At 42.9% G+C, this 14,349-nt stretch overlaps 2 protein-coding genes and 1 pseudogene across 2 annotated transcripts; 2 read left to right on the top strand and 1 right to left on the bottom strand.

The window, feature by feature from the left end:
- Nucleotides 1-2,507: 2,507 nt before the first annotated feature.
- On the top strand, nucleotides 2,508-9,267 carry LOC139378449 (inhibitor of nuclear factor kappa-B kinase-interacting protein-like). The gene is made up of 4 exons (XM_071120629.1): nucleotides 2,508-3,033; nucleotides 3,204-3,321; nucleotides 5,642-5,863; nucleotides 6,217-9,267. Exons 1-4 carry the CDS (start codon nucleotides 2,822-2,824, stop codon nucleotides 6,835-6,837), a joined length of 1,173 nt encoding a protein of 390 aa, XP_070976730.1. The 5' UTR covers nucleotides 2,508-2,821; the 3' UTR covers nucleotides 6,838-9,267.
- Nucleotides 3,415-4,937, top strand: LOC139379542 (inhibitor of nuclear factor kappa-B kinase-interacting protein-like; annotated as a pseudogene).
- A 663-nt stretch (nucleotides 9,268-9,930) lies between the features above and the next one.
- LOC139379292 (cytoskeleton-associated protein 4-like) lies at nucleotides 9,931-13,056 on the bottom strand. Its single transcript, XM_071122094.1, has 2 exons — nucleotides 12,623-13,056; nucleotides 9,931-11,431 (listed from the first exon to the last, which is right to left on the bottom strand). Exons 1-2 carry the CDS (start codon nucleotides 12,929-12,931, stop codon nucleotides 10,205-10,207), a joined length of 1,536 nt encoding a protein of 511 aa, XP_070978195.1. The 5' UTR covers nucleotides 12,932-13,056; the 3' UTR covers nucleotides 9,931-10,204.
- Between the last annotated feature and the right edge of the window lie 1,293 nt (nucleotides 13,057-14,349).

The following is a 14,349-nucleotide window of genomic DNA, read 5'->3' as shown; positions in this document are numbered from 1 at the left end:
TGACTTTTTCTGTCAACGATCTAAACAAAATACTCTACTGTAAAAGTGGAAGAAAAAATCACACATTTATAAAAAAATGTAACCTTTATTTAACTAGGCAAGTCAGTTAAGAACAAATTCTTATTTACAATGACGGCCTACTCTGGCCAAACCCAGACGACACTGGGCCAATTGTGCACAGCCCTATGGGACTCCCAATCATGGCTGGATGTGATACAGCCTGGATTCTAACCAGGGACTGTAGTGGCGCCTCTTGCACTGAGATGCAGTGCCTTTGACCGCTGTGCCACTCGGGAATCTTCATTAAATACGTATTCAACCCCTCAATACATGTTAGAATCACCATTAGCAGCAATAACAGCTGTGAGTCTTTCTGGGTACGTCTCTTAAGAGCTTCCCACACCTGTATTGTGCAACATTTGCCCATTATTCTTTTTTAAATTCTTCAAGCTCTGTTAAATTGGTTGTTGATCATTGCTAGGCAACCATTTTTAGGTATTGCCATAGATTTTCAAGCAGTTTTAAGTCACAACTGTAACTTGGCCACTCAGGAACATTCACTGTCTTCTTGGTAAGCAACTCATCTCCCAGTGTCTGGTGGAAAGTAATCGTTAAGGACTCATCAGTCCTTAACGATTAAAAGCATAAACATAACATGATGCAGCCGTCACTATGCTTGACAGAGTGGTACTCAGGAATGTGTTGTATTGGATTTGCCCCAAACATAACACTTTGTATTCAGGACAAAAAGCTACTTTGCCACATTTTTAGCAATATTACGTTTGTGCTTTGTTGCAAACAGGATGCATGTTTTGGAATATTTTTATTCTGTACAGGCTTCCTTATTTTCACTGTAATTTAAGTTAGTATTGTGGAGTAACTACAATGTTGTTGATCCATCCTCAGTTTTATCCTATCACAGCCATTAAACTCTGTAACTGTTTTAAGGTCACCATTGGCCTAATGGTGAAATCACTAAGCAGTTTCCTTCCTTCCTGTCAACTGAGTTAGGAAGGATGCCTGGATCTTTGTAGTGACTGGGTATATTGATACACCATCCAAAGTGTAATTAATAACATCACCATGCTCAAAGGGATATTCAATTTCTGCTTTTTTTTAACATGTTTACCCATCCACCAATAGGTGCCCTTCTTTGCGAGGCATTGGAAAACCTCCCTGGTCTTTGGTTGAATCTGTGTTCGACTGAGGGACCTTACAGATAATTGTATGTGTCGGGTACAGAGATGAGGTAGTCATTCAAAAATCATATTAAACATTATTATTGCACACAGAGTGAGTCAATGCAACTTATTATGTGACTTGTTAAGCAAATGTTTACTCTGCAAAAACAAAGAGGTTGAATACTTATTGACTCAATACTTTTCAGCTTTTCATTTTTTCATTTCGAAAAACATAATTCCACTTTTGACATGATGGTAATCATGGTAATCAATCAATTTTAAACTCAGGCTGTAACTCAACAAAATGTGGAAAGAGTCAAGGGGTGTGAATACTTTCTGAAGGCACTGTATGTAAATTGTGAAATGTAATTTGCTCAAGGCCAAATAAACTAAATGTTTGGTTACACCCCTTTTTTGTGGGTATTTTTTTTCTTCCAGTGGTGAAAAGTACTTAACTAAAAAATACTTTAAAGTATTACTTAAGTCGTTTTTTAAAATATATGTACTTTACTATTTATATTTTTGACAACTTTTACTTCACTACTTAAGAAAACGTTGTATTCTTTACTTCATACATTTTCCCTGACACCCAAAAGTACTCGTTTCATTTTCAATGCTAAGCAGCACAGGAAACTGGTCCAATTCACACACTTATCAAGAGAACATCCCTTGTCATCCCTACTGCCTCTGATCTGACAGACTCACTAAACACAAATGCTTTATTTTTTAAAGATGTCTGAGTGTTGGAGTGTGCCCCTGGCTATCCATAAATAAATCAAAACAAGAGAATTGTGCCTTCTGGTTGGCTTGAGATAAGGAATAAGAAATGATTCATACTTTTACTTTTAACATATTTCAGCAATTATATTTACTTTTGTGTTCCTTTGCATGAATGAAGTGCGCTCATAACTGTGCTCTTTCATTTTCTGTAAGTATATTTAAAACCAAATCCCTTTAGACTTTTACTCAAGTAGTATTTTACTGGGTGACTTTCACTTTTACTTGAGTCATTTTCTATTAAGGCATCTTTACTTTTACTCAAGTTTGATATGAGTACTTTTTCCACCACTGATTTTGTGTTCCTTTGCATGAATGAAGTGCGCTCATAACTGTGCTCTACTCTATTTGAGATTTTTCTGTGTCATCATTTATTCGCATTAATACCAATTAGCTTTTACAAACTTGAAATATCACCGTTTTTCATGTTTCCTCAAACGGTCTATTGGGGAACGTTGCCTAGGCCTACTCATCAAATAGCGGGCGGCACGTTGTAATATTTTCAGGCGTCAGCCGTCGACGTGGCTGGCTGACGCATTTTGCTCTTTTTCCCCAAATTCCAAGGTTCGTTTAAGAGGTCGATTTCTTTACGGGATATGTAGACTTGTTTCTATGCTTGGGCAAGTAGCATGCTTGTAAGTTTTTTTTGATTATCTGAAATACCTAAATATTCTCAATTATATTCACATTTGAACTAATACATTTAACTTGATTTTGGATGGAGTTTCTTGCGCTAGTCTGCGGCGAAACTTCTAGAGCTGTGGGCCATTGTCGCTTGCAGTCGCAGCCGCTACTTTGAATCAATTCCTTCTCAAGTGGGCAAAAGGAAGCTGCAAGCCGAAACTTTGTTGCAGGCTAAAAAAATGGCAAGTACTGAAGTGAAGCAAAGGAAGAAGACCACGGCTCAGAAGCTAAATGACGAACCGGTTGAAACATCAAAGTACTCTTCCGAAGATGAAGCAAAATCTAACAAAGGAAATAGCTTGGCTGAACGTAAAAGCTCCTCGCCGTCCTCCCTGGATGTGAAAACGATAACTTGTCTACTGTCACTGATAGTTTGCATAGTGCTTGCATGGTAAGGAAAAGTAAGCCTATTCATTTGCATAAGGCAAATATTTACTTATAAAGGCCCGTGTGCTTATGGATAATTCCTATTTACTTTCATCTCGGCCAAACAAGAGGAAATTAATAATTTTATGTTTGAGTTGGCCTATTCATGACTTTATTTTCCCCCATACATTACAGGTTTGTATTGCAGCAGAATGCAAGATTCTTCGACGTGGAAGAAAAGTACAAACTACTGTCTGGGAAGATTGCAAGTCTCCTTGAAATGGAGGAGGAAGTCATCAAGGTGTCCAAGAAGGTATGTTTTGTTTCTGTCTACCCATCTCTCTCCCGTGAAGAACAGGACACAAAAACATCATGCAGAGAAGTCTATGCTTTGTTATGTGTGTTTATGTCATTGTGTGGATTGGTACTGTCATTGTCTTGCTTGTCACATAATGTAGGCCCCTCCCCCTTATTATTTAGCCCCTGCAGACATGTCTGCATTATTCATGTATTTATTGCTGCAGTTATTCTTGCATCTTGGATTGTATAGCCTATCCAGTTGAATTGAATTCTGTGATCAAATCATATTAGAATTGCTATACACATCTTTTGACTGAATGTGTGCATGGATTTCAAATCAAATCAAATTTTAATTGTCACATACACATGGTTAGCAGATGTTAATGCGAGTGTAGCGAAATGCTTGTGCTTCTAGTTCCGACAATGCAGTAATAACTAACAAGTAATCTAACTAACAATTCCAAAACTACTGTCTTATACACAGTGTAAGGGGATAAAGAATATGTACATAAGGATATATGAATGAGTGATGGTACAGAGCAGCATAGGCAGGATACAGTAGATGGTATCGAGTACAGTATATACATGAGGTGAGTATGTAAACAAAGTGGCATAGTTAAAGTGGCTAGTGATATATGTATTACATAAGGATGCAGTCGATGATATAGAGTACAGTATATACGTATGCATATGAGATGAATAATGTAGGGTAAGTAACATTATATAAGGTAGCATTGTTTAAAGTGGCTAGTGATATATTTACATCATTTCCCATCAATTCCCATTATTAAAGTGGCTGGAGTTGAGTCAGTGTCAGTGTGTTGGCAGCAGCCACTCAATGTTAGTGGTGGCTGTTTAACAGTCTGATGGCCTTGAGATAGAAGCTGTTTTTCAGTCTCTCGGTCCCAGCTTTGATGCACCTGTACTGACCTCGCCTTCTGGATGATAGCGGGGTGAACAGGCAGTGGCTCGGGTGGTTGATGTCCTTGATGATCTTTATGGCCTTCTTGTAACATCGGGTGGTGTAGGTGTCCTGGAGGGCAGGTAGTTTGCCCCCGGTGATGCGTTGTGCAGACCTCACTAACCTCTGGAGAGCCTTACGGTTGTGGGCGGAGCAGCTGCCGTACCAGGCAGTGATACAGCTAGAGGAGCAGGACATCATCTAGAGGAGCACATCCCCCGGGCCCAGCAGTGCGAGGCTCACCTCCCGGCTGTGGAGGAGGCAGTGCGATCCATTCTGAGGCTGGGGGGGGGACCTGGGAGTGGCGGAGCGAAGGCTGGAGGAGCTCACCCTGCAGGTGTTTGGGACAGAGGACAGCATGCTTAAAGCCCTGACGGAGATCCTGGACATCAAGCAGGCTCTGAACGCCCTCCAGGCCCACAACAGCATCCTCAAGATGACGAATGAGTTGGCCGTTGTCAAGGAGACGCTGGGACAGCTCAGCAGGGGGGAGGAACAACAGGACAACCAGGATAATTCTGGGACGCCGGAGAGGGAGAGGTGAAAGGTCAAGGACCCAGAGCAGGATGAGCCACCCTAGCCGGTGCATAATGATGACCTCCGTGTGTAAACCATGGGAAGGAGTGGTCCTGTCATTCCATTTGTTTTAAAACTGCTGTCAAATCCTCACATAGTTAAACCATTGCTACGTTGTGTAATTTGTGCATTTTAACTTGCTATTGCTAAAGTTTAGCGATACGTTTCATCAATAGGTTTTAAGTTCTTGTCTCACAAAAATGCTACTATCTCATATGGGAACCAATCAATGTTATCTGCACTGGCTGCTGAAAGTCAGCAACTGAATGTAGCGTTTGCACCCAAACACTGCTCCTGTAATCTGTAAAGGATATTATTGTTGCCTTGTTGGTGTCTGAAAGGAGAACAATTGTGACCGGTACTCCAATATCATCAGGTACTCAAATGTTGAGTTTGTATACATTTTTTAATACACATTTTATATTCGAATGAGTTTGACAGTTATGCCAGTATTGCATTTCTAATAAATGCGCCTTATTAGTGTTTCTCTGAATCTTTTAAATGTTCAAATTTGGTTAAATCAATTGTAAAAAAATGTCTTCTCGCTCCTATCTTGCATCTCTAGTAAATTAAAACCTGTCTCAAATATCTTAGTGTTACCCATTTATGTGCTCTATTTATTTGTACCAAACATCAGCTTTCTGTGTAACTTATGGACTGTCTGCCTGCATGTTTTTCAATGCATCCTATCTACCAGTCTATGACTGCATGATCTAGCTGCTCAGTCTTTTCCTATGTAAAGCTCTTTTCTAAAATGGCCGCCCTGTTCTGTCTGTCCACCTGTTTCCTGGCGTAGTGCGAGGGTGTCCAGAGCTTGTTGGAGCATCTAGAGAGGCAGCCTGGTGGTCTCCTGTCCCACTTGGAGGCCCTGGAGTGGGATGTAAGCCGGCTGAAGGACTGGGCGTCCGGCCTAACGGAGAAACGCGGCCTGCTCCAGGACAGCGTGGCAGCACTGACCGAGGCTGTGGGACACATCGAGGGACGGACCTCTGCCATCACTAAGGATGTCAACACTAAGGTTTGGCAGCAGCCTATGCTTTACTGTGCTTTCTTTTAAAAAATGATTTAAGCCATCTAGATGCCCTTAACTACTTTGGTAACCAGGATGTAATAACTCAGGCAATTACACAGGAACTGCAGATAAGATTCCTGAAACAATCACTGTATTGTAATAAGCTGGAAATAGTATGTTTTAAAGTAGTTACATGTAATAATACCAAGAACTTTATATTCCAAGTACGTAAAGGTTGAAGTCTCTCAAACCCAGAGGCAACTTGTTGAACAGAACTGTGGCATTATAATAGAAAGACAGTTAATGTAAAGCTTTGCCCATGAATCATCTTCCTCCTCTCCTCTTCCTCCATCTCCTAGGTGGCGTCGGTGCGGACAGACGTGCGTCGGATGGATGGGCTCCAGTCGGAGGTGGAGTCTCTCCTGGAGAAGGTACGGGAGCTGGAGGAGCGGGCCGCCCAGGCCGAACGCAGCATGGTCAAACGTATCGGCGACCTGCTGGCCGGCAGCATCGACCGCATCCAGGGCCTCAAGGTTGCCACGGAGCGCAACGCCCAAGACCTGGAGCAGCTCAAACGCCGCCTACCTGAACTGTTCGCCAACGACCGGCAGATCTCGGAGCGCCTGAGGGAGCTGGAAAGCGGCCGCGCCCGATTGGTCCGCACGGTGACCTTCGCCGGCGACCTCAAGCCCAAGGTGGCGGCCATCAAGCGGGACTTCGGGGCGCTGGCTCCGCAGGTGGATGAGCTGACCCTGAGGATCGGCCGTCTGGCCGAGGATCTGACCAAGAGGGAGGAGGACATCGCAGAGCTACGGCAGACATTCGCTAACCTTAGCACTGTGGAGGAGGACCTAGGAGTTGTGACACAGCAGTTGAGTCAGATAGTTGAGCCTGAGATGCCCGTAGTGGGAGGAGAGATGCTTCTGCAGAAAGTCAACATGAGTGAAGCCCTCCCTCAGACACTGGAAGGAGAGCTGTGAATTAGTGCTTTTCTATATGCTATAGATCTACAGAGTTCTTGATTAATATAAGCAATATGGTGGAACCCACAGGAACAGGTTACTCCCCCTATAATGTACATATCAGTATACTTTCCATTGACTGTATACCTATACAGATCTTTAGGGGGTCGAGAGGTAAGTCCTAGGGGTTAAGTTGAGACTAACTGGGCCTTTTGTCTAGAATGCTGACTAACGTATGTTGCGTTACAAATTGTATCCTTGAATGAACCTGTCCTATGAGTAGGTTGCCATTTATTGCGATGAATCTTGTCCTAAGGCAGAGCTGAGCAATTTCCACCAGAAAGGCCAGTGGCAAAGTCCAAAATTCTCTATGGAGCATCAAAATGTGCTTGTTGGACTTAATTTAAGTTTAGGGTTAGGGATAAGGTTAGCAGTGTGGTTTAGGTTAGGTTTAAAATCAGATTTTATGGCTGTGCCAGCTAGTGACTACCCTGCAGAGCTGTCTCCAGTACATGAGTCATCCCAGTAAATGCCAACCTGTGTCCTAGGAGGCTGGAATGTTATTTTTTTTTGAAAAATGGCATCAATCATGGTGAATGAGAGGTCTTTCTGGTCCACAGTTTTGGAATGTGAGTCTATTGAACAGTTTCCCCCTTATCAGTTGTCAGTCTGGCCAGTGGTGGGGTTGTAACAACACTGCTTGACCCCTGTGTGACCTGCACACGGGTATGTATTCTCAGGCTAAGGGGCCTGTTCAGGAGGAATGTTGTGCTACAATATGATTCTGTTCTGTCCAATAAGGAATGATGTCAGCGCTATACATTCTACCTGCAATGTTCTCAATAGTTCACAGTGCTGAATACATGCCCTGGGATTTCACATGGCTAGCTAGTCCTGCTAGTTTCTACATCTCTCTGCCATGAATCGAAATGAGTCTGTGGTTTAAAGGTATAGGGACCTAAAATAGAATACTGAATTCAGCAGCCCGCAAGGCAATGTAGCTTTGCCTGTGTTTACACCAGGGTGTGCAATCTGTCACCAGGAGTTTATTCAATGGGGCTGACTGCAGAGCAATGCAGGTAGAAATGTGTGACACAGAGCTGTGATTCATGTCAGTTTTTTCTGTTCTGTGTTTAACATTTTCATCTGCAACATTGCTGACTTTGCAGTCCTCTGGAAAAAAAACCTTGGGCTTATTCAGTGGGTTGCCGTATGTTCTGATAGAAATATGTTGTGTAGAACAGACATGACGATCTTGTGGGATAGGGAAGCATGCCAATCTATTGATTGCTTTTCTAGGGCTACTCCGCTGAGTAAGCCTCCAGGTGTTTTACAGGAAATGTATGTCTGAAGGAGGAAGTATGTATCGGAGCTGAACAATGAGCTGACGACTTCACAGCCAATCACCAAAGGCCAATCACAACTTGTTTAACATGCACATTGGCACGTCATCTCTAAAGATAGAGTTGAACCTACACATACCTGGAATTGCTCAACGACAACCCGACATTAGGGCGCAGATTGCAGCTGGTCTTTGGGTAAAGAGTGTGGACACCATACCACTGTTTTAACTAAAGCTAATTACATGTACAGATCACACCACATGTATTTACTGTCTCCATTCATTTAAACTGTCACAACCCCATTGTAGTGGTGTTAGGACACTGCAGAGATCGTGTTTTAAAGCCTTGGATATATTGTTCTTCGTGTGAGAGGGATGTGCTTAATAAATTGTCAATTTGAAGTTTGTGTGTACTCTGTATTCCATATACATGTTTATGCATTTCCTTGTTCATGTTGAGGAAATGGCACCTGTTGAATGGAAGGTTTGTGTGTGTGTGTGTGAGGGCTCAAATCAGGTTATAAGTGGCCTATCAGGAAATTATTGAATTGGCCTCAAGCAATCTCCTTCCCTCTTCAGATGAAAAGTAATTACTTTCAATAAATTCTCACTTGACTGTCCCAGCAGTGTTTCCTAATGAAATATTCCAATAGGCATCACAGACTTAAGTCCACTTATATAGTCAGTCTGAAGCGCCAGGTTATATGTCAAATGGCATCCCATTCCCTATATACGATGAGCTCCATTAGTATTGGGACAGTGGTATTGTTGTTGTTGTGGCTCTGTACCCCTGCACTTTGGATTTGAAATGGTATAAAGTGCAGACTGTCAGCTTTAATTTGAGGGTATTTTCATCCATATTGGGTGAACCGTTTAGACATTACAACACTTTTTGTTCATATACCCCCCCATTTTAGGGGACCAAAGTTATTGGGACAAATTCACTTATGTGTATTCAAGTAGTCAAAAGTTTAGTATTTGATCCCATATTCATAGCACACATTGACTACATCAATTATGTGACTACAAATTTGTTGGATGCATTTGCTGTTTCTTTTGGTTGTCAGATTATTTTGTGCACAATAAAAATGAATGGATGCTACCATGATTACGGATAGTCCTGAATGAATCGTGAATAATGATGAGTGAGAAAGAGGCACAAATATCATACTCCCCAAACATCCCTACCTCTCACCATTACAATAACGGTACTATGTCAAGCAGTGCTGTAATTTCCAAACTGTTCACTCAATATGGATGTAAATACCCTCATATTAATGCTGACAGTCTGCACTTTAACCTCAGTCATTATATCATTTGAAATCCAAAGTGCAGGAGTACAGAGCTAAAACAACAAAAAATATGTTACTGTCCCAAAACTTTTGGAGCTCACTGTAGTACACTACTTTTACTAGAGCCATATGGTCCCTGGTCAAAAGTAGTGCACTATATATGGGATAGAGAGCCATTTGGAGCACAGACCTAGAGTGAGCCTTTAAATGAACTGGGAGTGCTTTAACCTTGTAGCCTGTATCCTATGAAGGATTTTATATGATCTTTATCCAATGATCTTCTAGAAACAGACCGACCCACTCTCACCTTTCACCTCAATACTCACCTCCAGTGAGATTGATGAAGTGTGGTGGTGTGCAAAATGGCTACCTTGCATCTGTCACGGAGACGGTTGGAGTGAGTTTGCCCCATACAATGTACGATGAAGATTGTATAATATACATGTAAATCAATTCAAAGCCTTGTCTACACAAAAATGCGGTGGCCCAATTTAATTTTTGTAACAAAACACAAATCAGTAAACCATAACACGCTCCTGAACAAGAGCTTATATTGCAAGTTGGGTTTGTGAAACCACCCGTAACAGAATCTGACTAAATCAAAAACTCAAATGAGAAAAAATTCAAATAAACAAACAAAAAACTACAGTGCAGTGTTGTGTTAAAATTCACAGCAGTCCACGTTCCCCATTTCTCATTGACCCAACCCAGTCTACCCCTCCTGAACACTACCCCCTCCTCCTCCTTCTCCCTATGCTCCCCTTACACCTTCTTGCTCTTCGGCTGAGGCTTTGGTCAAGGCCTCCAATGAGCTAATGGTCTTCTGTAGTGACCCCTGTAAGGCTTCGATGGCCTTCTCATGGCTCTCCAGCTTTGCAGCTTTCCCCACCAGGCCATCCACGGTGCTCTTCAGCTTCTCCAGCTCTGGTGGGGGGTGGCTGGTTGACTTGGAAACTTCCAGCTTCTGCTCCAGCCCCTCTATCTGCTGGCCCAGGCTAGAGTCCCTGGAAGCCAGATTGGTCTGAGCGCCACTCAGTGCAACCACGTTGGACTGGAGCTCCCCTAGGCTGCCCTTCAGCTCCTCTAGCTCTCCCTGTAGAGTGGCCCGGGCCTTCTCGGCTGCCATGCCCTGAGCGGCGAGTGTGCTCTCATGGGAATCGTACTTGGCAAGAAGAACCTCAAACTTGGAAGTCAGGTCTGTTAGCGATGCGGCCAGGGAATCTCCGCCCTCCTCCACCACTTTTAGTCTGACCTCCAGACCGTCGGACCTCTGCTCAGCCCTGGCCGATTCCCCCTGCAGTTCCTTCTCCAGACTGTGCAGAGCTTCGGTGGCCAGCTCCAGGCTGCTCTGCAGGCTCTGGTCCTGATCTGTCAACGCCTGGATGCCTGCCTCTGCCCCCGAAACCTGCTGCCGCAGGCTCCCCGTCGTCTCCTGCACCAGCAACCTCACCACCTCCACTTCCTGCGACATCGAGGCTATTTCCTGGTTACGGGTCTGGAGCTCCACCCCCACCGCGGCGATCTGCTCCCTCAGCGAATAGGCAGACTCATCGGTGGCCTGCTTAGTGGCGCTGAGCCCGGCGACGGTGTCGACAATGGCGGACAGTTCCTGCCTGATTAGCTCCGGGTCCTCCATGTCATCCAGACGGGCTTTGAGGTCAGCCAGCTGACTTTGAGTCTCACCCTGGGCCTCGGTGAACTCAGTCACGCTGGCCGTGATGGAGGCACTCAACTCAGCCAGGCGCTCCTCCACCGTCTTCTCCAGGGAAGAGAAGTCCCGCTCTCTGGCCTCCTTCACCTCCTTGATGCCTTCTGACAGGTCAACCAGCAGTTCGTTCTGGAGCCTCTGAAGAGCCTCCTCCACCCGCCGTGTCTCCACCTCGCCCTTCCTCACCGCCCGGCTCCCCACCTCCTGCTCTGCCCGCATGATGCCCAGTGCCGATTCCAACCCGTCTACAGCACCCCTCACGTTGTCCACCTACACAACCAGAGGGGGGGGGGGGCAACTCAATATTAGGGAGGTGTTCTTAACGTTGTGTACACTCAGTGTAGGTCAACCTTTGGTCATCAATACAAATTAGGGCCTTAATGATTATTCGATTAGTCTTTAATTATTAATCGGTCACATCCATACTATAAATACTGTATGTATACATAAATAATATAATAGCCACATTATCTAACACTATTACTACTATTAAATTGTATAACACATGTTTAGTCACACCTATGTACTGGAAACACAGGTACAATACATTCCAAGAAAGTTGGAAGAGGGTGGAAGAGCCTATCCCTGACCAGTCATTTGCCTGACAAAATAGTTTTTTGCCTTGGTAGTTATTGAAATAGACTTTATAGCTTGCAGTGAAAGACAGTTAATCCCATACTGTAGCTTTATACAACAATAGTTGACACAGCCTCACATAGGACGTTTACATATAAGAGACTGCAATGCATGTTTCAGGATTTACTTGTTGAATGTGTGTTCTTAGAAAATGTTTTTCCCTGCTGGGTTTCTTTACCACGTTTACCTAGTTACAGTAACTCATGAGTAGGTTACGTTGCTTTATTACATAACTCAGCTATTTCTCAGCCTGTGGGGTAGATCTATATATGCAGCTTTAATAAACAACTGTAAGCATCCAGTTCAAACTGGTTTAGTTCAAACTGGTCTGGGAGATCTCAATTTATGCATGACAAGTTAAGTGAAGTTACATGAAGGCTTGAAAAGAAGTGAATGGATGAAGGAAGGAATAGCCGATTTACCGAATTAATTCATGCAGGAACATAGCTAGCTGGATAAAAATGTAAGATCATTTATAGGATGCAATGTGCATACATTATATCAATGCATTCCTCAATTCTATAGAAATATAACATCCCTTTTTATTATAAAGAATGTAGTATTTCCATTAACATGGATTAGTTTTTGTTGCAATGTCAGTACTCTCTCTCTCTAGGAAAGAATAGCATAGATTACATCTGTACTTTTCTTGTGCCAGCTCATCAAGCTTTTGGAGGAGGGGGAGATGGCCCTCTTCTAGTCATTTCTTCTCTGTATATGTTCATCCTATCTAGTTTTGGTGTGCGGTCTTCAACAGCCTGCCTTATCTCGTGACCTTGTCATTAAATGGCTAGTGGTTAGTCCTAAATCGATTGAATTGCTTACCCGTTGAAGAACATTCTCTACTTTGTGCGCAACCTCTGCATTTTCCCGTACGGTCTCTTCATTTCTGCTGCTGATTTGATGGACTTCTTTCAACACTTGTTGTAGATAAATAGCAGCAAAGCCCGCAGCGGCTACTAATGCGATATAACATAAAGCAGCTATAACTTTGACCCAACTCCCTGACCCCGATCCCTGGATTGAGGGGCTACCATTACTACTAGGTTTCGGACTTTTCTTCGCCACGTCATCTTGCGTGGGTGAAGCAGTCTTTTCGCTTAAATTGTTCTTGTTTCTGTGTCTCGCAGTCATGCCTGATGTGGCTTTCTAACAGGGGGTCCGAGGAAGTGTGAGGCTGGTCTCTACAGATGCTGTGTACTGTCTTCACTGTACATTTAGCGTATCAGTGAGCGCGATGTGGCTTTCCTAGAACTCCGTTCGCGTCGAGGTATGCAAAAAAAGGGGCGTCTCTCTTGTTGTGGGACCTGACTTTCTGACTGCAAAATTGGTGGCTGTACTTGCCTTATGTCTCCAATGCCTATAGAATTATGTAATCAAGACTTCAGAAACACAGTAACTAGTTCTGATAAAGTTGAGGAAATAACTAGGCCTATTTATTTGGAATAATATAATTAGGCCCATTGATGTTTCATGTCTTTCAAACCCTGTTTACATAAGCCAAAATCCAGTTATAGGATAGCCTAAACATGTCTAGAAAAATAATGATCTCAGAAATCAACTGATGTAATTTGTTTCAATACTGTACCAACAGTAAAGAGGAGGGGTTGTTGGGTAGTTTTTTCCCTCTCATTTGCTCCTCCCTTCATACGTGGCAACTAGAGTAGCCTTATTGTGTATGCCTCGACATCCTTTCCTAGAGTTCCCTCAAGCCAAGGCATGTTGCTATTCCAGATCAGGAAGTGTTTCGAACAACTATTCGTGTAAAAAAAAAGAACGTTTTCCATTAACAATGCATGTTAACAAATAGGCCTATATTCAATTTCTTCCATTGTGCCGAAGTCATTAGGCTATTGGCTTATGTAAACAGGGTTTGAAAGACATGAAACATCAATGGGCCTAATTATATTATTCCAATCAGCGTAACCTAATCAGCGTAACCTAATCACTAGCCAATGCTATGTAGCTATGTTCCCTCCAAATCATGATGGGATTGCTGTCACCGATTGCAAACTGAAAACCTATAGAGTTGGACATTTGAATAGTTTCAATAACATGTAGCTAGCACCGCAATAAACATTTAAAAACAAATGCATATTTTACATAAAATATATAACAAAACGCTCTGTTTTCTATTAATCTGGCACAAAATAATTGTTTTCACGTGTGTTTTTAAAGGTTTGATCAAAGTTGCAGGATGATTTAGTTATCTGATGTTTGTACACTCCAAGCACTTTGGCCGTTGTCCAATAGAGTCTAACTGCAGACTATCAGGCCCATCATCTCTCAGGCCCCTCTGTATACTGCCACCTACTGGTGGAACATAATATCTCAGGCCCTTCGTCTCACAGGCCCTCTCTCTTAATGTTTGTGTTTAACTGATACTTTGATATCATGGATTTCCCCTGACTGTCTATACAATAAAAAAGTGGGTCAAAAGGGAAATAAAAGTATTATCAGAGTTTTTAATTTAGGCTATGTCATCACTGTAGTATAATCATTGTGCAATGTTTTAGCTTAAACTTGGTGTGTGATCTGTTGTGTTAGATAGC

Source organism: Oncorhynchus clarkii, chromosome 21 (genome assembly GCF_045791955.1).
Source record: "Oncorhynchus clarkii lewisi isolate Uvic-CL-2024 chromosome 21, UVic_Ocla_1.0, whole genome shotgun sequence".
Taxonomy (NCBI): Eukaryota; Metazoa; Chordata; class Actinopteri; order Salmoniformes; family Salmonidae; genus Oncorhynchus; species Oncorhynchus clarkii.
This window is presented reverse-complemented; position numbering and strand designations above follow the sequence as displayed.